This window comes from Stegodyphus dumicola, chromosome 10 (assembly GCF_044657685.1).
Source record: "Stegodyphus dumicola isolate Sdum_Otavi_A_Nest chromosome 10, ASM4465768v1".
NCBI lineage: Eukaryota > Metazoa > Arthropoda > Arachnida > Araneae > Eresidae > Stegodyphus > Stegodyphus dumicola.
Genome location: NC_140777.1, coordinates 127,543,941 through 127,569,337, shown reverse-complemented (window position 1 = coordinate 127,569,337; position 25,397 = coordinate 127,543,941). Strand labels below are relative to the sequence as shown.

At 32.0% G+C, this 25,397-nt stretch overlaps 1 protein-coding gene across 2 annotated transcripts in view; it reads right to left on the bottom strand.

Moving 5' to 3' along the window:
- Positions 1–25,397, bottom strand: part of LOC118187805 (ATPase family AAA domain-containing protein 2-like) — a 119,881-nt gene that overhangs the window by 64,784 nt on the left and 29,700 nt on the right. For both annotated transcript variants that reach the window (XM_035358079.2, XM_035358080.2), the window contains 8 exons: positions 19,653–19,740; positions 18,897–19,261; positions 15,579–15,750; positions 12,885–13,013; positions 3,645–3,765; positions 3,409–3,510; positions 1,780–1,891; positions 1,548–1,689 (listed from right to left, as the gene is read on the bottom strand). In XM_035358079.2, coding sequence (XP_035213970.1) covers positions 1,548–1,689; positions 1,780–1,891; positions 3,409–3,510; positions 3,645–3,765; positions 12,885–13,013; positions 15,579–15,750; positions 18,897–19,261; positions 19,653–19,740 — 1,231 coding nt within the window. The remainder of the gene's footprint in view (positions 1–1,547; positions 1,690–1,779; positions 1,892–3,408; positions 3,511–3,644; positions 3,766–12,884; positions 13,014–15,578; positions 15,751–18,896; positions 19,262–19,652; positions 19,741–25,397) is intronic.

Here is a 25,397-nt window from a genome sequence, read left to right as displayed (position 1 = left end):
CATTGCTTTCGTGGTATCCCATATCACTCTATTTTTTAGCTCCTAAATCTAATCTCTCTAAATTCTAAATCCTCTCTAATCTAAATCCTCTCTAAATTCCTGCGTTAACTTTCCCATTAAAAAACGAGATTTTCTTTCACATAACACAGCAGCATATTTAGCATGTATTGGTCATAATACTGTTTTGTGCAATTTTTTCGAACTACAAATGCTGCGTGTGAGTTAGTGAAATAATAGGAGAATATTCCTAGAACTTCAGCCAGCGCGCGCTATAAATTTCGTCACTCAGTCTGTACTGCGATTGGTCTAAAGCTCCTTGAAGCCTTGTCCCCTTCCAGTAAAGTTAAATGGACCCACCCGCCCACCAACTGAGGACCACAGAATGGCTTTCTCCGATAAGTTGTGATGGCTGTCTATACCGGTTTTTTTGAGTCAATATTGTTCGCTTAAGTTGTAGACAGATCCAGTGATCATAGAATAAGCGTCCAGGTCTGGGGATTGAGCTTACCATTCCATCTGCTACATACCATGACCCTCAAGATATTCTTCAGCAAGTGCTCTGTGCAGTCCTGCATTGTTGTCCATCAGAAGAAATTCAGAACCAATAGCAGGGGCATGTGTGTGGAAATATTGATAAAGGATCTCATTTCGATATCTCACACTGATCAAAGTTCCTCCATGGAATACATGCAGGTCAGTGTGACCACCAAGAGAAACCCCAGCTCAAACCATTGTTTCACCACCTCTGTAACTGTGTCTTTCCACAATGTGGGATTGACTGTATCTGGTGCTTTGTTTCTTCCATATCCACTCATCTGTGAACAGAGCAGATGCCCACTGTTGACTGTTCCAGGAGTCTGTCCAGGAGACCTCTGTGTCCTTGAGTCAAGGGGACACAAACAACTGATCGCCTTGTATACAGACCTGCATTGTGCAGGCATCTGCACACTGTAGTAGCTAAGATTCTTGTTCCATGAAATAATTCAGAAGCATCAGCATGGAAAAATATACTTCTGTGACTGGCCCTATTAAGAAGCTTCTGAAAGAGTGGCTGTCAACCCTTTTTTGCCCCACGCATCCCTTTCACCACTGCTAGAGGATCACTCTCATCCTTTCGAAAATTCAATAATACATACACATTTATTTAAATTTAGATTATTTTTTAATGTACTTTGTAAATTAATCAACAAAAAGTGTCGAAAATGTTGATAAATATCAAAACTCGGAGGAAAAAAAGCAGTTCCCTATAACCATGAATTAAATCCTAAACAGAAAATAAAAAGCTGATCACATTTCCTTCTGAAATTCTCCCCTTGGACGTATCCACCCCAGTTGAGAACACCTGTTCTAAAAGCTACTGCATCTATGGTAATCAATAAAATGTAAATTGATTGAATAATGATACTGGGTATATTAATGGGTACAATATATACACTGCATTTATTTACTAACTTCGGTAACTTCATGCAAGTTTTCTGATGTATAATGAACGTAAAATACAGACAAGAAATAATATTTTAGTACTGATTTTTAAGTTTAGTACCTACCTGGTTGGCCATAAAACAGAACACCACGGGGAGGAGAAATCTTAAATCGCTGAAAAACTTCTGGGTACATGAGGGGAAATAAAATCATTTCTTTTAGTGACCTTATATGTTTATCAAGTCCACCAATGTGATCAAATGATACCTGTAATATTAATTAAAATGTTATGAATACATTAAAGAAAAACACCATGTGAAATATGCAACAAGATAATTCTATATATAACATAATTACATTCTTATCTATGCTCATAGGATCTATATCAGCTAAACTACTTCCAATCTTCATCCTGTCTCTTAAAACACCTTTAGTGAGGTCATCCTCAATAAAATTAAGAGGCAGGCATCTAAATAAATAAATAAATAAAAACATTAATTCTGTAAAATTAATATACATGTATTATTTTTAAGATAATTGCTGTTAGATTAGTATCCTCCATTTCTCAATTATCATCCCTGAAGTTTTTTTTTCCTTTCAATATATGGCTGCCTACAATTATTGTTTATTCACCATACAGTAATTTTAACACCCTGACTGCTCAATTTTTTTAACATCATCACTTCAAAAATTTCATGTATTCAATTTTATATTTGAAATCTACATACTGAATCTCAAATATTATGCAACCAATGAAATTTAAGGTACAACCAAATCCATCTGTTAAACAAAACATGATTTAAAGTCTAAATATTCCCCAACATACATTACTGATAGATAACTCCTTAACTGCCACGGGTGCATATATATGCCTTGCTCAGCTGATGCGGTAACTGCCCCGGCATATATATATGCCCTTTCAAAATACTATCATTTGCTTTTCAATGCTACCAGTAAAATTATTCATTAATTATTTGGAATGCAACACCACAATGACCCTGACAGAGTAGGAGAATACTATTTCTGAGAAGAGAGGGGGATGTTTTCAAACGGTAAAAGTAATGATTTCATGTCTTTCGTTTTCATTTACAGTTTGTAGCAGGTGCTCTTTTTACAAATATGTTTGATAGTGACTATCATTTGAAAGATGCTTGATGTTGAGTAAAACTTGATATGAAAAACTTGCCTATGGCATCCAACAAATTCAGAAGAAATATATATTCTTTTAAGTATACTGATTTTACAAGGTATAACACTGGAACCTGATATAACACTTTACTGGTCTAAAAATAAATTGATAAAAACTCCATTTTTTGGGGATCTTTTTTATCATACATCTTTTTCATCATACAAACATTACTTTTATTATACAATGTTATTTTTATTATACAAACATTATTTTTATCATACTGACATCTTTTAATTATACAAACACTTTTTTTATTATACTTACATCTTTTTTATTGTACATTTACTCTAAATATTAAATTTTGCATTTTCATTTTTTTTTTATTCTTTATTTTGTCAAAGTAAACAGTTTTTTGATAGCAAAACTTGCACTTATTCCCCCCCCCCCAATACATGGCATTACTAAACGCACCTGTGTAAAAAACAGTGGCACTGGGGAGTGAATATTATATGTTTTCCACGACAGTTAAGGGATTAAAAAACATGATTTAGTTTTAATAAAGGTAACAAATGCGTGCCTACAGATATTGCAGAATGAGCAAATTAGGATAGATTTATGTTGCCCATGGAAATCGTGGGATAAGGGTCACAAGGTACAGCCTAAATGTTCTATATACTATTATATAATATTTTACATACAGGTTCAACAGCTTAGGATTCAGTAATCAACACACATTCTAGCACTTTGAAGATTATAACACAAGTCAAACTTTCTTAATTTACTTTAGAAATAACCAAATCTAACCTGTTGAATTTCATCTGAAGTTCAGGTAATTTCACTTAAAAAATAAAACATACCTGTTCCGAGCACGTGCCATACTAATTGCTTTTCTTTTTTCAAACCTTCTTTCATCATCACTAGAGCTACTCGTAGAACTGCTATGAATAGCATGTTTTTTTCTACAAAATAAATTTTTAAATTCGTGATAAACTTTTTTGAGATATAATATGCATTAAGTTATTAAACTATCATTTTGTGTAACTAATTTTATTTACTTAACAATATATGTTAGAAAACAACTAATAAATATTACCTCCTATATATATGAGTTCGATGAGCAGTACTTTTAAAACTTTCTCGTTCTCTAGGACGCTGATGATGTTGCGTGGATTCAAAAATGGTGGCAGTGTTAGACCTTTTGGGTCGTACTGGTTCTAAAGCAAGATGAAAGCAAAATTGTTTCAGAAAAACAATCTTAAAATAAAAACTGACAAAATATTCTTTGTAGAATGACACAAAAATCTGCTTGTCTGCTTCTTCTTCTTCTTTTTTTTTTTTTTTTCTTTTTTTTTTTTTTAAAGAATGCTAATTATCCAGTATCTTTATTTTTGTGGACGAAAAAAGTAATCCCCTCATCTGGCCAGCATAAATAACTTAAGATCTTGTAGATCTTCCTACCAGGTTTACAAAAGATAACTTAAGATATTCATTAAATGAACAATTTTATGACTACATACTTGCCTACCTACGACACTAAAAAATCAGACTTTTCTCAATGACAAAAATATATTTTTTAATAATGAATTAACTTTAAATAGTTTCTAATTAATATCTGAAAAATCAGTTATTATTTCTTAAATGCAAACAGTACAAAAATACTTACATGTAAAAAAAAATATTTTTATTATTTGCATCGGAACTTTTCCGTTTTGCCAGCGCAAATCTCGCCAAGCAGACTTTATTGGCGACAACGTACAGTATACACATAAAAAATGTTAACAAATATTAGTTCTAAGAATTTTTAATTTTGAAGGCATAAACATTTTAATATCATTAAAAATTCTGTAAAAAGCCAATAAATAAAGATAATAAATTTGTAAAATAACATTAGTTTAAGAATTTACTATGCTTTCATAGTTCAACATCCTAATTCGCCGGTTTGTGTCACGTCACCCCAAGTGATCTCATTTCACATAAACTACGCTACAAAAATCTAATTCTCTCAGTAATTATCTACATTGAGTTCAAGTTAAATCTTAATTTGGAATACAAGAATTACTTCAGTAGCATTAGGGCATAAAATTGAACTATCTGGTAAAAATTCTATGTAATTGTATGCCAGTATTGAAAGAAACAATCAATCTAATAAGAAATGGCTGCAACTTGTTTTGAAAATGAGGTGTAAATGGTTACCAGTGAGGATATTCCGTTTGGCATCAGCTGTACCATTATTGAAGACTTTATCGCCTGTGCCAGCAAAACGGAAAAGTACCTTTGCGTCTTCTAACGAAAAATAATACTTTAATTAATTTTCGTACAAATCCTACAAACAGTGGCAGGTTTTGCTTTCATTAAGAACGAAACTTCAGAATTCTGTTCATGGCATTTGCCATGTAGCCTTGATTTTGCTAATAAGATTTTTTCTAATGTGTCATTACTAATATTAGATCTAAATTTAGTCCGTTTTTGCGGGAGAGGGGGGGGGAAGAATGAAAGTCCTCTCGCACTTTGCTAAGGGAAATTGTCAGGTTGGCCAACCTTATTCTAGACAGTTCACTACACATTTCAATTCCGTCAGCTTTCAGTTTCTCAATTACACTCCACTGGGTGTCAATCCCAGCTGGTTTTATAACTTTATCCATGTTTTCTAATTGTAACTGCTACTGCAATTGATCAGTTGCAACCAGAGCTGTGGACCTGGAGTCGGAGTTAGGCAGATTTTTTTGGTAAAAGGAATCTGGAGTCGCTAAAAACACATCGACTCCAGTTTTTGTGGGACAGTTTGAATTTGAAATAAAATTAAAATGAACTAAAAAAAAATTTAATGGCAAACTGAGTTGTAAGCAGCAACAGCAGCAAAAACTCCCAAATTTGAGGCTAATCTTAGGAAGCGAGCAGGAAAAGGATCAAGCAACAGAATGGGGAAGTACATATTTGATGATATAGAAGTTGTTAGAATTAAGAACTTTTTTAGAAGATGTAGATAACCCTAATGTTTCACTAATAGAAAGACTGTGGAATGATTTTGAATAACTGAAAACTCTTCTTTCTATACAATATAAAGCCACAAAAAAGCTACAACCTGAAGAAATAACAGGAGGTGAAAATGGAAGAATGTGATGTTTGTTTTTTTCTGAAATAGAGGGCTTATTGCACAAGGAGCTAGACAATGAGATCTTGCTGGGTTCAATATATGTAGATCCAAAACACCGAATTTTGTTGGATGACGAACAAATTAAAAAGGAAAAGAAAGTCATCTATGAACTTTAATCAAGAATGAAATTATCCTCAAAACAATTGGAGTATTCAAGCCAGGACAGTCAAATGGCAGACACTGCAACTGAGTCTCTATCACCCTCTTCCAGTGATGAATTAGATTTCGAGAAATATTTGGATAATATTGGAAAGGCTAAGGTAAAGCAAATGAAAATAAGAAACCAAGAGCCTTTAGATATAAAATGAAAAAAATACAAACAAGATAAATATGATTGCTCTTGCAAGACACCTCTTTTAGAACTTATGAAAATCTATCCTGTTGAAAGCCCTAACAGTAACAGCTCTTCTTATGACTCAATTAGTGCGGAAAGATGTTCTCAGCTCTGAAGTTTATCGGATCTACGGTTCTCTAACAAAGAAGACCTCGCCGAAGCTATACTGTTTTTTAGAAATTACTGCCAGTTTTTCCATTTCATAATAAATGCTAATTAGTATAAATAATTTGCTATGCCATCATTTTTTCTGTAGCATCTATTACTTCTTTTATAATAAAAAAATAAGCTGTAACCAAATGTGTATATAAATTACACATATATGAGAAGGTCTGAGTCAGTTGTTTTCCCTACCGACTTCACAGCCCTGGTTGCAACAACATCGTCTTTCAGGACTACATGAAATAAAACTGGAAATGTATTCAATAAATATATCAGAAAAAGATGCAACTGCTAGAGCAGAAACATCTACAAATTTATTAAATAAAATCACTTCATTCTTGATTGGAAATCTATGTCATATGTACCCACATACTCAGCAATAGTAGCTTCTAATGTGGAAATAAAGCTATTTTTGGCACCCTCTGAAGATTATTCCCCTACTTTGCTAGTTGCAGCCCCTATTACCAAATCTTCATCTTTATTCTGATTTTCTATTTCACCATAAATCATATCATATATAGAACTAGAAGACAAAACAAAGACTGGTTTATAAACTTTGATAAAATGTCTTTAAACAGATCATAAATCATTCATTGCAAAACATAAATTATTGGAATTCTGTCTGTAGAACTGTGTTAAGTACAATGAAAAATCGCAAAATGAATTGTAAAAAAAAAAAAAAAAAAAAAAACTTTGTTAGATCAGAAGACAAAACATAAATACTCGTTCTTCACAAAATAAACTTACAGTAATCGGAAAATGTTTCCCTTTTTGAGCAATTAATTTTTTTATTCTGAGAGAAATGTGCATCAGCTTTACACTTAAATTTTGCAGTATTATTTTGAGAACTGGCAATTAAACTGATCTCACATGTGCAGAAATTATTTTTCTCAAACCTATTTTTAAAAGTGGAAGTAGTAACTAAATTCCCATTTACTTAAGGTATTTTATAACTTTCAATACAGCCTTTTATCTTAACTCTACAAGCATTTATTTCTTTAAAAAATACGAGAAGTGGATTCTGTTGGTCGAGGATTCTAGATAAACATTTCTTTTAAGATAGCCATGTTTAAAACTCATTCATACATGTTTAAAAAATTTTCTTATTTCAGTATTATGCAGCTGTTGGAATTGTTTCAAGTTCTCCTTCCTTTTAGAACTCCTTTCAAGATAATAACAAATATCAACAATGTGTTCATCCACACTTATTGCCCCCTTTTCAGCTGCTAAATTTTAGAGGTGACAGGTGCACCTCATAATCTGCAGATCTGAATTTTCCTTTTTTAAGATGCCTGTAACACTACTTTTCAAGCCTACCCTTACTGGTGCATTACCAGAAGAACTGCATTTTCTTTTAAAGTTTTAATAATTAGATGTGCTATAGTAAAGCCCGTCAAATGTCCTTTCAAAGTGGGGACAAAAAGTAAACTACACTCAATTTCTGAAGACACTGGATTAAGAAAAGAAACAAATGGATACAGTTTTGAATCGATATTATTGCTCGCACCTGTAGAGAGGCAGAATGGAACTATTATAATGCAATCAATAACTGAAGATTTATTTTTCATACTCATTTCTTTAACCTTCCAGCGGGCGCGCGTATGTGTGACATACACTAGATTTTAATTTCGCATTTTTTTCGTAGAGCAGAAGGCGCTATGACCGCGTTCTTGGCTATTCTCTCCTCTTCGTTCGCCCTTCTTTCAGTCGTCTGCTGGATTTCGAGGGGTTAATGCGAGTCTGCAGATTTACTATTCGTATTCCAGAAATACGCGCGACCGTTGAAGTAAGTTTTAGCTATATCTAATTTCCTTTTTTATTATAGAAAATATTTATTCTTTTGCTTCTAAATCTTATAATTTTGTATAATTTGTGTGCATAATTACTTTTAATGATAAAATAGAAGCACTGTATGCGTCACAAACGCACGACCATGTATGATATTTTTGTTCTTTTCTTTTCAGTTATGGCGAATAAAAGTAAAATACTCGACATGAATGATTCGAAGGATCTTGAGATTATAAGAAATATGCTTTTATGTGACAGTGATGAGGACATTATTTTAGATGAAAGCATTACAGATGAAGAAGAGCGAATTTCAGAAAAAGGTGATTCAGAATCGGAGATAAGTGCAGAGGGCAATTCTGAAGAGGTAAATAATGATGATAATTCTTCCGAAATGTATATAGTTCATAAAACAGAAAAGTCATCGATTCTTGGACATGGCATAAAAAGAAAACTAAACAAGCGCCTCGTAACATATGTGTTCATGTTTTTGGAGTCATCGGTAAAGCTAAATATCTAACAGATATTTTGGATATATGAAAATGCCTCTTTACTGATAGTTTGATAGAAACCATCGCTGAAGATACGATTAAGTTTATTTGTTCTGTGAAGTCTAATTATTCTCGTATAAGGGACAGCAGAAATAAGCTTTTTTGGGCTTACTTTACTTAGCTGGTATTTATCATGGTAACAGATTTCTGGAATCTTGAGGAACTGTGGAGAATGGAGGAATTTAAAGTAGTAATGAACTTGAAGAGATTTTTGTTTTTACTAAGAGCTTTACGGTTTAATGACATAAACACAAGAGCAGAACGAAGAGAAGTCGACCGCTTGGCTCCAATAAGAAACATTTTTGAAAAGTTTGTCTCTAATTGCCAGAAGTGCTATTCACTCGGAGAGAATGTTACAGATTGTCTTTTTACGTAAGCAACAAACCACAAGATGTTGTAAAAAGGTTGACAGAACCTATTGATAACACTGGAAGAAATGTAACCACATACAACTGGTTTTCAAGTTTTGAGTTAGTACAAGAAATAGATGAAAAAAATTGTCATTTGTAGGTACTTTGAAAAACAATAAACCTCAAATTCCGGATCAGTTCAAGCTGGCGAAAACTCGGGAACCCAATACGAGTCTTTTTGGATTTAGAAAAAATATGACACTTCTCTCCTATGTACCCAAACGTTATACAAACGTCATCTTGATTTCAAATCTTCATGATGACGTAGCAATAGATGAAAATACCCAAGACCAAAAAAAGCCTGAGATTATCACATTTTACAATCGTACCAAAGGAGGTGTGGACTCTTGTAGTTTTCTTCTCTATGATGAATATAGCAGCAATCAACAGCTACACATTTCATTCAACAAATAATAGTGAAAAATTACTCAGAAGATAATATCTGCGAAAGCTAGCAAATGCTCTTGTGAAGGAAAGCGTTGAAAGAAGAATCCCTAACTTTCTTCAAAGTGAGCTGAAATTTAAATTGTTGAAACGAAAAGCAGAATTAGCTGTTGTGTAAGAAATGACTTCAGGGAAAAAAAGATGCAAACCCTGTCAAAATGATAAGCATACTGGAATTACGAGGTTCAGCTGTGAGATTTGTTTAAAATTCATTTGTCTAGAGCACTGTAAACATATTTGTTCAGACTGCACCGATGCAATGAAGTGACTATGAAATTGATTTGTTATGTAATATTTAACGTGTTTTTCACTTACTGATTAAAAATATAAAAGTTCAATTGAAATATTGGCAGTTTAATTTTGTTTTACTTTCAAGTTAGTTTGATAAGTCTTTAGTCCATTTTATATTGTTTTTTTTTTCCTTTATACTTATTTTATTTTCCTTAATTTAAAGTTAATATTATTTAACTCAATTGTACTTATTAACATTTAACTATTTACATGCTAATTTTAATATTTTTGCTCTGGAAAATTTATTTTTTATAATAGCGTATCTAAGAAATACACGCGACCTTTCTTGTTGGTGCAGAAGGCGCGCCCGCTGGAAGGTTAACAATTGCAACTGTTTTGGTCCTTGCACTTGGGTATTTTTTAGTAATTTCACTATCAGGAAATATTTTTCTAAATAAAGCTGCAGCATGATCTACTGCATTGTGTTCCATCTAAAAAGCAGAGACATGCATTCTGCATTATAAATGTTTTGTCTTTTGTTTCCATAGAAAAATTTAAATTTTTGTTTTCTTCAATACAGCTAAAGTTGTCATCATGTTTTTGTATATGCACATGCTTCCAGAACATTGGCCTTTCCACCATATGAAAACCAAAAATTGGAATGACAAATGGTTTGGTTTGGTTTATTGAGATTAAGGCAAAGCACACTAGGGCTATTTGCCTAAGGGGAGGGATGCCTTCATGGAAGACTTTCTAACGGAAACTGGTTCGTATACACGTTACACATGGGAATAACCATGAAAACACCCATGCAGCCAGCGAGCTCGCGGTATTCAAACAACGGACCGAACTACCAGGGTTCAGCAACTTTGCCGCTGGTGAGTTCTGCAATGACAAATGATACACATCACAAATATATTCCTTCAGGAAATAATAGAAGGAAAATCACCTGTGTATGATTTTTGAAAAGTAATGAGTATTTTACCTTTTATGCAGACATAACTAAAACAACAAGATCATAATTTCTTAAACTATTTCTCGAAAATACGTGCACTCACACTGCTCAGCGACAAGATGAATGAAATAACCTTGATCCTGCGTAGTGCTTATTGGCTGATATATGATAGATGACCTGCAGTGGCACTCGATACTCACTGGAAAAACTAGAGCAAGATGTTTTTGAACATGTGCTCTCGCTCATGAAGAAGTGCACCTTAATTTCTCACTGATGAAACTACTTTTTTGGTTTTCTATGCAATCATGAGAAAAACCAGGAGCTTTGAGATGCTCAAAATCACTTTTTTTGGGGGAGGGTGGTGCAAATAATGAAGTATGAAGCCAGGCTACATAAAATTCATGAGAAATTTTAGGAATAAGAGAAAGTTGGATGAAATATGTTAGAGCAGCTAGACATTTCCCTAAAGCATCCCAAATGTGCTCGATAGGATTCCTGGGGATCAAGCTGGCCACTCCATGCGCATATTTGTTTCCTGTTGAAGATAATCATCTACGATGTGAGCCCTGTGTGGTCTTGCGTTGTCGTCTTGTAACAAGAAAGCATCACCTATTGCCCTGGCATACGGGCACACATAAACATCAAGGATGTCATCTCTATAAATCTGAGCATTTACAGTTCCCCTTGGAAAGACATGGAGGTCTGTGCATCCACCCAAAGAGATGCCACCCAAAACACAGACACTGCCCCTTCCGTATGCATCTCTTTCACGGACGTTTGACGGATGATAACGGTTCTAGGCACTCCCCATATCAAATAACGCCTACTATCACTTTCTAGACTAAACCTAGACTCATCCGTAAAGAGAAACGCCCTCCATTGATCAGACGTCCAGCGGACATGTTGTCGTGCACTTACTGAAAACGGTCCATCCTCTGACGTGACATGAGCGGCACGCAAATGGCTGTCGCCTCGCATACAGACCACCTTTGTGAAGCCTTCTACGCACAGTTGATGTTGATATCAACCTTCCGGTGGCTGCAGCAAGGGAGGATCTAAGAAGAGTCGGAGTAGCAGTTCTATTCCTGCGTGCACATAATGTCAAATATCGGTCATCGGCGCTCGTCATAGTAGTTGGCCGTCCCTTGGCTGAACCTCCTAGATGCCAAATCTGTAGTTTAAAATTGCCTCCAAAGTCTATGAACCATAGAAGGACTCACATTTAGCCATCTGGCCACTTCTGTTTGACTCTGTCCTGCCTCTAGTCTCCCAATAGCTCTCCATCGCAGTTCTGCAGGCAAATGATGCCTGGAGGTCATTGTTACGAATTGGCTATCTCAAATTTCTGATGTCACCGTCACAGTGAAATATGTGGGCTTGCTCTCAAACATGGACTTTTATGCTCCTCGCATATGACGTATTTCGAAAGCAGCGCCACTAGTTTGCATATCGCAGTTTTACTCAGCTACTCTTACTTGGAAACATATTCAAATTTTACACAGTTTTGATAATTTTTTAGGGAGTTATTGCCATTTTGTGATTTTTACTTAATTTATGATAACCAGTGTATATGTTATTGCATGAATATAGCAGTAATTTTATGAAAAATTTCTAAAGATACAAGTATTAAAGATATTTACAAAATTAATAAGTAAAACTAGCATTGTAATGATACGTGGTTATTTCTTTTGGAATTAAACTGAAAACATGCAAAATTTTCTTAACAAACTGGTTTTTATATCTGCCACAGTTACATTTTTAAGTGCTGGATAATTGTTGAAAAGAATGAATCCTTTTATCAGCCACAGATATGCTTTCATATAACTAGTAACAAATAGCAGATGGATCTAGCTAGCTATAACATTTTATTACAGTGCAATAACAAGAATTTTGGTCTATCGTACATGCTGCAGAAGAGGATATACATACAATTTTAATATTGAAACTGATGTAAACTTTCACCATCTTTTAGAAATTTAGTATTGTTTTACTTGATAGATAGGCAGTCTTGAACACAAACACAAACTGTTAAACATAATCATAAAGCACTCAATAGGAGGGGGGGGAAAGATCACTTGTTATATCAATCAGCAATGAAAGCAAGACGACTTAGGGAAGGGGAGGGTGAAACAGGTTGATGATACACTGGGTTGAGTAGTATTTAATCTTTATAAATGTACACAAAAAGCATCAGTTATGATAAATGATGAAATATACCACAAAGGATCACAGCAGTAGTTATGAAACTGTTTCATTAAGTTTTATATATTAAATATCAATCATGCTACAAAAAATTGAAAGAAATACCTATAGGAAACTGGAATCTCTCAGTTATTGGCTTTTTTGGCCTTAAAGAATATTTTGGTGCATGATCGACACTATCTTCTTGAGGTTCACCAACAGGTATCCCAGTTTGAAACTGACACTGACGTTCAGCTGTAATAAAATGATTTAAACTTATTTACAATTAATTTCTAATTAAAGAACAGAAAGAAATTACAACATGATTTTGAAATAACTTAATTTTTAAATATCTCCCAAAAATTTAATTGTATGCTTTTAAATAATTCAATGATTAAGCTTTCCTCAGATACAATAATAAACACACTTATGCTCTTTCTCTCTCTCTCACACACACACACACACAAAAAAAAAAAAAAAAAAAAAACCTCACAATCATACATAATGCTCTAAGCCAGCAGTGCCCAACCTTGTGCTTGCCAGCTAGATTAGGTACTATGAACAAAAAATATTTTTTAAATAACCATTCATTTATATTTCTTAATTGTTAAAATATGGTAAGTATTTATAATCATAAGAGATATCTTGCAAGGCGTTATAAAATAATTGATTGCTGACTGATGAACATGATAGCAAACATGGAATCTTATTGCTTCATTCCGATGGTAGATGGCTCAGCAGGGGAAAAGTACTTCAAAGATTTGGAGAACTTCTTTCGCCAATAAAGCAGTTCTTGGAATCTGGAAACGAGAGTTACAAAGAATTGGACGAAAATGATTGCTTATCCGATCTGCATTTTCTCACAGATATAACAGCTAAATTGAACAGACTGAACGAAGATCTCCAGGGAAAAGAAAAAACCCTTTTTCAATTGACTGGGATGCAACTGCTTTTCAGATAAAGTCAAATTTATGGATAAATCAGATGAAAGAAAAAAATTGCACCTATTTTCCAAATTTATCAAGCCATATTAATAACCATAAGGCAACTGAAACAGAGAAATACTCGAAAATCCTAAATGCACTGAAAAATAATTTTGAACTCCACTTCTCTGATTTCCATAAAGTTCAACCAATATTATTATTCATCTCAAACCCATTTGCCAAAATTAGTATTTCAGATGTATAGCATAAGATTGGAAATATGTTTAACAAAAATGTTGATGTTTTGGAAAGTGCATTTTGGCTTCGCGGTAGGCCAAAATGTGCTCGCAAGAGGCTAAAGATTGAGCACCACTGCTCTTAGCAACATATAGTGAATGCACTTTTTTATACAGGTAATTCTTGACCAATGAGGTGTACTGTCCCAAAGAACCTGTCGTAATTATGACATAAATTGGGATTTATTTTATTTTTGATAGCATGGACAAAATTTTATAAATTAGATTTTCATTTAACATAAAACCTGATTTATTGCAGCTGAAAGTAATCCAACAATTCTGTTTGGCTCAATAAAAAATGTTATCTGATTGGCTATTTTCTTTATTCATTTTACGATACCATCAAATTACTGCTTGAATTTCGTTTCCAATTTTGTGAAATGTTGTTCATTAGATTTTGCAAACTTATGGATTGCTTGAATTTCGTTTCCAATTTTGTGAATTGTTGTTCATCTCAAAAATGTTTTGATCCACATTTTCAAGTAGCTAAGAACTTGATTTAATTTAGAATATGAACCTTTTGTAGTAAATGATTTAATGGTTCTTCTGAACCTTTCTCATTATTCTTTTTTTTTTTTCCTACAAGTATTCCATTTTCGAAATCAATCAGATTGCCACCAGTCAGTTCACGTCCTTTGTGAGCCACTAATTTTTCTACATCCTCCATATTCATGTTAAGATTCAGCATACATACTATTTCAATCATTTCACCACACTGTCCCATGATATTTTCAACACTTCCTGCAGAAACAACTTTTCTCAAACTCCTGGAAAACATTGTTCTGAAACTTTTACTGTGAAATTCCAATATTCTGGATACAATGATAAATATCATATTTCTTCCAAAACTGTGTAACCACAGCATGTCTTTCTCTAAATATTTTTGATTCTCCAGAGTATTTTTATTTACCACATCAACCAAGTGATGAAAACTAACACAGGCGAAGGAAATACACTGCACTTTATAGGTGCAGCAATTTATAATTACACTGCGTTGAGCATACAAAAATAATAAATGTATATGCTAGTTGTTAACTTAAATTAGAGGATTTTAAACTTTAATACTGTCTATCCTAAAAAAGAGTCATCATACGTTAAGCACTACCTATACATGAAAGAGAATACACATTTATCAATGATTTTAGAAAAGAATAAAAAAATATAAAAAAGAATAAGCTTGGTTGAAAATGTTTCAAATCTAATAATAATAACAAAGAAACAATTACTAAGCTAATAAATATAGGTATTCATGTATTTTTATGCTCGAAACTTTCACTACAGTCAATTAATTAATTTAAAATTACAGATTCTTATTTGTTCTTTGAAGGTACAAACTCTTCTTTGCTTCAATAAATCAAAACGTTATTCACAAAACTTCAATCATGTACGTCATCAAATGGAATTTTATCACATGCATAAAGATGAAAGCATATATAAAATTTTTAGATGACAACAATCCATGTCTCAACAAATCAATTCAACTTGCATTAATCTTATTAGGATCTTAAAAAAAAAAAAAATGTTTTTGAAAACATTATTCTACTATTTTTTAATTTCCTTATGATACAGAATACAGTGAGAAAACAAAAGCATTTCTGTACCTCCTAAGTCACTTCGGTCATCAATGGTATCTGAATCTGATATTCCATTTTGGTCAGTATCTTCAGTATCTGCCATACTTCCTCCATCTTGAGAAATACGCCGAGTGTAGAAACTATGATGTACAGTTTTTCTCCTTTTCCGCTTTACTCGACTATACATATCTTCATATTCCTATCATTTAGAAGAGCACAGAAAAATAAAACTGGTTAAAAATTATACACTGTTAATAATAATAATAATAATAATAATAAATCACATGTCTCCTTATGTAATGAGAAAAATCCATTTAACTCAGAGATCAACTCATAGATTAGAAGTAGTGTGCAAAAATATATAGGTACACATTAGAAGAAATAACATTCCTTTGAGCTTCTAGACTTCTAGATATACATTAATAAGTATTTCTAAAACAATCATGCCTTTAATTTAAACTGCAGTAACACATATCTGCAATAATGTATAAACAAGTGCATATATTTATAGTTTAAAAGGAAGGTATAATTGTCATTGCTATGAGAAAAACTTCAAATAACTCAGATTTTAGTTGTCTGTATGATACATAAAACTATGCTCATATTTCAAATAGGAATGACTTATTTTCTTTCAGAATTGTTACAATAAAACAGACAGTTACAATTTTGTGTTTTTCTTTAAATGCAGGCTAGTCTATGAATGTTTAAGAGTGGGTCAAGACACACACCTGACAAGGGTTATTGACACAAGTCTATAAATCTATCTGATAGAAGTATATAATCTCCATCACATCTTACACGATTATTAAGTACATACTCTATCTTAGCAAAGGGATAAAAATTCTATAAAATGCAGGGAAAAAAATTATTTAGCTTCACTGTTTAGCATTGTGCTCCCTGAAATGTCGTTCAAATTCTGAACCATTTATAAAATTAAATAAAATCCTTTCTTTACTCAAATACTTTTAAAAAAGCTACCACAATGAAAACCTTTTCCACTCCTCCTCCCCCAAACTAAGATATTTTGACATTAATAATTTTGTACATAAATCAAGCAAAAAAATGCATTCCATTTCAGAAAGCAATTTAAATAAATTACTCGCATAATTTTGAAAAACATTTTTTATATGTTTTGCTATTTTGAACACTGATGTGAGAGACTATGAAAATATATATATGTAATTTGAGTAGTTGAGTAACATGCCTCATTCTGATCTGTGATAAACTGCTACCTATGTATAGATTTAACAGAATAATTAACTAATTAACTACTTTACATATCTGCATTAAATATAACAAACAGCAACTAACAGAAACAAGTATAAGTAATTTTATTAGATGCAGTTTCAGAACAACCACCTATCTACAAGAAATCATACAGAACTTTCAATAGAAACAATATTTAGCTAGGTAAATATTGTTTCTATTGAACACGGGGAAGGAGAACATGAAGACACATACACAGCTACCTCATTCAACCAAGAATGAAACGAATATACAGGGAACTCTCAATTAAGCAATGTCCATTCTAAGATGGCTTTTCAGTTAGTGAAGATAAATTCTCTCCACTGTCCCAAAGAACATGAACATTCTACGTTAAAGATCTTATTTAATGTGAATAAAAGTTTCTTGAAAAAGGAAGGGTTGCCCAAAGGAAAATCAAACCTGAAACATGATTTGTTTCAAGAATTTATTTTTTCAAACTAGTGAATTCTTTTTATTTCCATTTATCTCCAATGAAAGGAAACCGAAAAGTAACCACAGCTGAATATTATCAGTGAAAAGATGAAAATGGATATCAAATGTCAGATTTTTTTATAAAATAGGAAAAAATGTTGAAAACAAACATCAGTCTCTGAAAGAAAAATTCTTATCTTGTATTAGCCTCTTAGCGGTACCTGAAATAAGTGTTGCTTTCTATTTCTCTGGCTTGTGAAATAGCCAGACTGATCATGTAAACTTAAAGAATTTATAGAATGAACAGAATACAAAACTTTATTTATATTACATAGTTGATAAGAATTCCTAATTTTTTACATTTCCTTAAGCAAATTAAATAGCAGTATTAGCTTGTATGAAATTTTAATAACATAGTATGTATGTAAACATCTTGGTCATATACACAATGGACTGAAGAAGTTTATTATCTTGTAATAACTTGGAGAGTCTTTACTGCATGCACAGAAGGATGACACTTGCAGACAGATGCAGCCGTAGATTCAACATAATTTCATTATTGGATAAAGCTAATTCTTAAGACACGTAATCTAATTCACATCATTATAGGCACAATATGAAGGCTACATTTTTGATAGCTTAGCACAGCTACAGACAATGGACAATACAAAGAAGTGACACACATGCATGTTTACAAGAGTGAAGAAAAAGGAAAAGTGACTATGCATTTAGAAGAAGCAGGAGAGAGACAGTCTAAAAATTTTGGTTCTTAACTGAAATCTTTAACCTAGTTGGTTAAAAGGTATCTGCTCTTTAGTGTTATGTAAGATAGTATAATAGGGAATAATTTTGAAACAATGCAGTAAAGATTGATATACTACAAAAATAGTTATTATTTTTAGAGCAGAAAGGGGAAACATTCATGTTAAAATGAAGAATAAAAGGACTATAGCAAAATTAAAGTTAGTAGTTTGTTTTCATATTTTTTATCTTAATTTAAAAACTCAATTTCCATCGAATTTCTTCAGTAGGAGATATTTTTAAGATGAACTATATAAAAACAAAGCAATTGTTAAGAACAATCAAGAGTTATCAGCACAAAATGATTCAATTTATCTGTTCTTTATACTACATGAAGTGGGGGGAAAGCCATACTGTACATGCATATACATTTGTTTTGTAACAAATGTTTCCTGAGAATTAATTTATTATATTTTATTTTATTAATTTATCTACCAGTGTCACAAGCAAATATTATATTTACGTTATTCTCAACAGAGTGAAGTTTTAACTATTCAAACAGTATATATACCCCTGTTAGTGTGAACAAAAATCAACCATTTTCACTGTCTGCATTAATGAAAATCTACTACTCTAGTATCTATGATCTTAACTACTGAAGGAAAAAAAAAACTGGGATATAGCAAATACTCAACATTATACCTAAAGTGATTTAATTTTATGCAGTGAAATATTATACATATATGACCTGCTTGGAAACATTTTACATGTTTTTGTTCTTAATTTTAAATTACTGCATATTTTCATTTACCATACTTTAGCAACATATTGAAGTATACAGCAGAATATAAGAAAACATATGAGCTAAGCAAACTTTAAAACAAAAAGCACACATTTAAGACATAACACAATGAAAAATATACTTACAAGGCTTTCTGGAGATAAACCCAACCGCCTGATTTCTGAGCTGTGGTTCCTAACTGATCTGCGAGGTCTCACAGTCACACACTGTTCTTCTTCTCTAGGATCTCTTTGGTCAGTGGAAAACAAAGACTCTAACTTGGAAAATTCTGGAATACTAGAAGCTAAAAGCCATGTTTGATTCAGGTTATCATACATGAATTTCCTCTGCCTAGTGCTTCTACGCACATTTTGTTTTTCATCCACACTCTCTGTTCCATTTACATACATTTCATTAGAATTGGAATGTGATGACGACTTTTGATCTGCATCTCTACTGTTTTCAAGTTCTCTTTTTATTGAATGAGGCAGATGATTCGTAATTTTTAAACCTATGAAACAAAAACAAAGAATAAATATCTAAAAGATAATATCCAGTCATCAAAATTATTCAGTTACATTGACTACAGCATGTATATGTACAGCCAGTTTTTAGAAATTTATTCCTATTGGAAAAAATGTCGAATTATTTATTAATGTGTCATTAATTTTACAGATATATAACCTAATTATATATGTTTATAGAAAGGGGAAAGTTTGCTTTTATATAAATTGCATTTAATACAAAAGAAAGGTAATTAGACTATCAAAAATCATGAGAGAAGATTACTATCTCGGCTTGTGTTTCATAGATGTTATTAAAGAATTATAATTTCATGAATGTACTGTAAATCTAACATAAAAAAGTGAACACAGAAAAAAAAAGCTGTTATATGCACATACCATTCCTACCATACTTCTGTATATGATCAGCCATTTTTCGACGTTTTGTTGAACAATTTGTAAGGGAACTTTCATCTGTATCTGTGTCCTATAATAAAAAGCAAAATAACATAAATGTACAATATTTAACTTCCTTCCCTTTCTGTTAATGAGTAAAAGAATATTTATCCCTATATTCTAGAAAATGAAAATGGTTCTTAATTTATAATTGTGAAGAATTTTAATTATATACTGAAATTAATAACAGAGATTACAGCAAATCCAGATGAACATAAATAGCTAGCAGATAGGTAAAAAATAATGGAACTGACTTTTATTTTGTAACATAATATGCTCTTTTACTTTACATAATTCTCAGTGACTCAGAGGATTCAATTTAATTTACATTAGGAAGACCCAAACACTATGATAACAGGAGCCATATAATAGAATTCACAAAAAATTAAGTGCCAAGAGTCCATATAAATACCATTTTAAAAGTAGCAAAATAGGTTTTGAATGCAAAGAAACACCTGAAATACATTAATTAGAATTTTGTACCTTTTATGTAATTAATATGGTTATACACAAATACATAATTCTTATTTCTCCTGCTCTATACTCAAGAAGTGTATTCCTAAGATATACAAATATCTGAAACTATTGTATACTATTGTATGAAGCAAATGGACATTCTTTTAGCAGAAAGCAAAAACAGATTTTCTTCTGGTTTTCTCTTTCTGTCCATTTATAATTGTTGACTGATTTAGCACAAGTAAAGTGAAATTTAAAGATGTAATGATTTTTAGGACTCCAATAATGTATAAAACTTTTCACAGATCCAGTAAATTTTCCTTATTTTTATTTCATATTCATTCCTTTCAAAAGAATAAAACATACAGCTTTTGTGCGAAAGGATAATTTACTCGTCCCTAAACAATTAACTCAGATCAAACTCAGCTTTAAATAACCGAACTAATTATCAATTATTTTCTCCCCTTTTTCAGGGTGATACATTGAATTCTCAAATCCCGTGAATTTTGAAAAAGATCTGAAATTTAAAAACTTGAATTTTAATGCATTTTTTATGCCATTTTATCTATATTCTTCTTAACATTCCATTTTAAAAGCTGGTTTTTCATAATATTATAGTCACTAAAATTTCAAGAACAGAAACAAATTTAAATTGAGAATTACAATATATTATAGTGAAAATAGTGTTGGAAAAAATTACAAAAACTACTAAAATTTTCATTTTAATAAACACTTTTATTATTAACCCAAAAGGGCTATCAATCTCAAAGCAAGATTTTGCACTGTTTCACTTTTCATTCTAATCTTTTGCCATGTGGCAAAATGCAAGATACTTATTTTTCAAATTTAATCAATACTTCCTTATTATTGAAGCCCTCGACCTTAGGATTGCACCAAGATTGCAGCTATGATTTTGCCAAGATCATAAAGTATGAATGTAAAAATAAACCATGCAATATTATTTTTTCCTATGAACTTTCTCCACATAATCCTATCGAATTCCACAAAATATGATTTAAGCTAATGCCAAGCCATGCCCAGTTGTTTGTTATTATGCCACTTCGCTAAATCCCACTTCTTTCCATATTTTGGGTGAGAGCACCCACTGCTGGGTCAGTATTGTGTTTATGGTTCACATTAAAATGACTGCAACCTAGCTTCTTCAAGTTGTTCCATTTTATATCCTTTCCAGCAATCTGAAGAGAATGCTGATCCATCTTTCAAATGTTTAAAAATTTTGTCCATAAGTGTACCAGCATCTCTACTCGAGATTTGAATAACAAACACCATTTTCCTGGCATATTCCTCCAAAAATTCCACTATTGTGGGAGTACTCTGTTGCAGAACATCTGCCCATTGAACCTTTACATTAGATGTAGGGAACACACTTCCCACATGTAATTGATCCAATCAATGCAGCACTTTCAGACAAATTAAGCTGTTTGTCATGCCATTTGATGAATAGCAACTGTTCTGCCCAAGAAACAAAGATTTAATAGCAGTCGCAAATGATATTCTGAAACCACTACACAAATTTCCAATATAGAGGTCCTTCTTTTTACAACACAGCTGCCAACTTTGAAAAACTTAAAAACCAGGATATTATTGCAAGAAAAAAAAAACTTGAAAAAATCATGTGGTCTTCACACTATGCAGCAACACTATTTAAAAGAAACTCCAAATTTATTCAAATTCACTTAATAATGCATGGTTCAGGCTACTGAACTCATTAATACTACTGAACTACTTTAATTCAATTCTGATGTAAAATATATCAGCACTTAATTGGATATTTTAAATTTTATGTTCTTTGGCTAATATCATTTTTTAATTTTCGAACATTTTTATATCGAGAAAATCTTAAGCATGAAAAGAAAACTTTTATTCATCAAAGCACTTTTAAATATAATGAAAATAAAATAAATAATAAATGTATACATAGTATTTGTGTGAATAAACTTAGTAATGTATCATGTATTGAAGTAAATAAAATGAAACACAAATCACTGCTTGAATCTTTAAACAAAAATCTACAAATGTCTACAGTATATTAAGACAATTCAGACCAAATGACACTTAATAATACAAACATTAATAAAATGTAATAAGATAAAATATAACTTAATAAGAAAAATTATTCTGAAAATCATTAGAGGTGAGGAATGGAATATGCCTAATTTAATTTTCATTGATTAATTAAATTTCATTCATTGCTGGAAAACATTTTCCTTAGTAAAAGGCCAAAAATTAAAAATCAGGAGATTTGGTGATTTACCAGAACATTGGGAAATGTCATGAATAACTGGGAGAGTTAGCTATGTTATAATTTTTTTACATTGCACCTCCAAATGATTTTGTTGTTAAGTTATAGTTTCACTTTATGACATTTTCACATATTTGTTTGCTACGTAAAAGACCTCTTTCTTGAAAAATAATATATAAATTTCTTGCTACTTCTTTATTTGATAAATTAAAGACTGTTAACTGCATAGTCACAAAAAAGGAAGGAATATTTGATAAAAAAAATAATTTGAATTTGAAATCTTTAACAAAAATGAAACATGATGCCAATATAAGAACACATGGCAAAGAGCAAAAATGTAATATAATACTAATATAGTAAGCCCTTGTTAATGTGAATCTCAAGGGATAAAAATTAAATTTTAGTATTTAAAAACATTCATGTTAACTGGGGATTCAAATTTTAATTTTGGAATAGTTTTTTTTTACATACTAATAACCATTTACGGCATGTAGTTACATTATATTAAATTCCTCTATATTGTGCTGTAACAAACAGCAATGAAAATGCCAGCAGTATGTATTGCAGACCTTGCAATAAGACCTCTTCATAACTGCAACAATGCCTTCATTCTAAAGGCTGAAGATAACTTGTTGAATCTTGGGGGAAGAACACTTACATTGGTTACGTTCAAATTATGTATGTTATGGGCTGTACACCTGCCCAGTGTCATAAGAAGATGCCTATTCTGAGCCATCATTCAATTATTAAAACAAAGAAGGCAATTACGAAATAACAGCAGCCCATCCAAGCTTTCTTATGGTAATAGAGATGCAAGGTAAAGTACTGTTTATGTTCTTTAATCAACGTGTTTCTCGAACTTACAGTTCATCCAAGGATAGTGTTTATCACTACCTTCAGCATTACACATAAGAACAGCAGTTAAACGTTTACTACATGCTCCACCATGGCACTCATCACCTTTTATTCAGAGGGTATGACTGAAAAGATTTTTAGAAAGTCTTGTTTCGTCCATATTATAAACATCACATGAGAGATACTTTTCTCTCGCTTTTCAAATTCATGCAACCAGCTGTTTGCTCCTTCAACTTTTTTAGCTTCACCACAAATCACTAATAATGAAATTGAGTGTTTGTAAGCACAACAACTAACTACTGGAACAATTGGAATCTTGAATGCCTAACCTTTTTCCAATTTTGTTCGCTTTTGACTAAATTATAGGTCCCTTTAAAGGTACACTATAAGCATGCATATGACTGAACCATTTCAGAAGTAAAGTTTTGACACCTTTGTACCTGGCACTGCGAAGTTGCTTAGATTTGTTCCCTGAACCAGATGCAGCAGCATTAAATTTTTTTTTTTTTTATGATCTTAAGTGTTGTAGATAAGGTAGATTTAACAATGCAATACTTTTTGGAAATAGCACTTTTCTTTAATACACCACAGTTTATATCATACTTCAACTTTTAGAAAATAGATATGTTGGTGCATGCTGAAAATTCATATGCAACCAAACTACAATTCAATAAATCTATGCAAATACTTTATTGTAAATTCTGTTCATTTAAACTGGAATCATTCATTTAATATGCTGTGATCCATTGAGGTTTAGGAAGAAGAGAAGATACTAACTCGCTCTGGTGACCAATGAAAGAAGACAGGTAAGTTAACCTGATTAAATCATAATTATTCATGAATACATTCGTCATACTACCTAAATTTTAAAGAATAATAATAATAAAAAAAAAAAAAAAAAAAAAAAAAAAAGCACATCTGAACACAGAATTGCATTTGTTGATTGAAACTTATAATTAACACAACTGAAGCTCATTATTGATGCGGCGATCGGTTGATGTCGAGCAATGTTATTTTTGCTGGCTATGTTTTGAAGAATCTATGAGGCTTTCAAATTAACGGGATGGCATTCCTAATGGCACAAAAACATGAAAAAAATATGAAAAACTTCGAAAGTTCATGTTAAATTAAAAAGTCTAATGATACAATGAACTATAAAATGATTCAGAATTTGTGCTGACCGAAATTCACTTCAACTGATAAAACTTCCTTTAAGATCACATACATCTCTGCCAGGACTGAAATTTGGTTCATGTTAAACCAAGTGTTCACCTTAGGTGAGTTCAGCCAAGGAGAGTTTCTGTATAACAGCAAGGGCATTGCTCATTTGCTCATGTTTCACATCTTCCTGCTTCAAAAAATCCTAATGACTCTACAGTGGTGCCTGAACTAAAAGGTGGTGGATGGCGATTCTTCACCACCAGGATTTTGCAATTGGGTTCCCTAATCCCCAGTTGCCCTTTAAAAGGGGGAGTATATAAAGTATTTTCTCCCTCCTTTCTTCTGCATGCCTTCATGGTGCAAAGGTTGCACACTAGGCACGTATTCGAGAGGATCCAGGTTTGAATCCCGGCGAGGGCATTGTTAATTTTTCAGGCCTCCAGCATCAAAATTTTTTTACGTTTTCTTGGCACTCTATAAACTTTTCTACTACTTCATGTTTCTTATGGAAATATTTTTTTTTTTCACCTCAAAAGAGGGGTATTGTTTACGGCTTCCATGTCTGCATTTTGGGTAAATGAAATCTAGGAGAAGAATGGAAAGAAACTACAAGCAGCTTTACCATCTAAAACAAGATGTCTAAATAGTCTTGTGCACAGCAGATTATCAGAGTGCTGCTATTCAGCAAAACATAAGATCTTTAATTTAACTTTCAAATTTAATTGATCTACTATGATCAAGAATAATGAGGCAATTAAAGAAATTTTTCATTTACTGCATTTACTCAAAAGAGAGCAAAGATATGTATACATATACAAAAAATTAGAAAAGTAGACAAAGTTCAATTTATAAAAATTATGAAAGAACTAACAAATTTAAAATTAGCACCTAGTGCTGCTTAATTTTATAAATGAATTTTAAAAGGTAAGATTAAAATACCTAGTAAAAGCTGT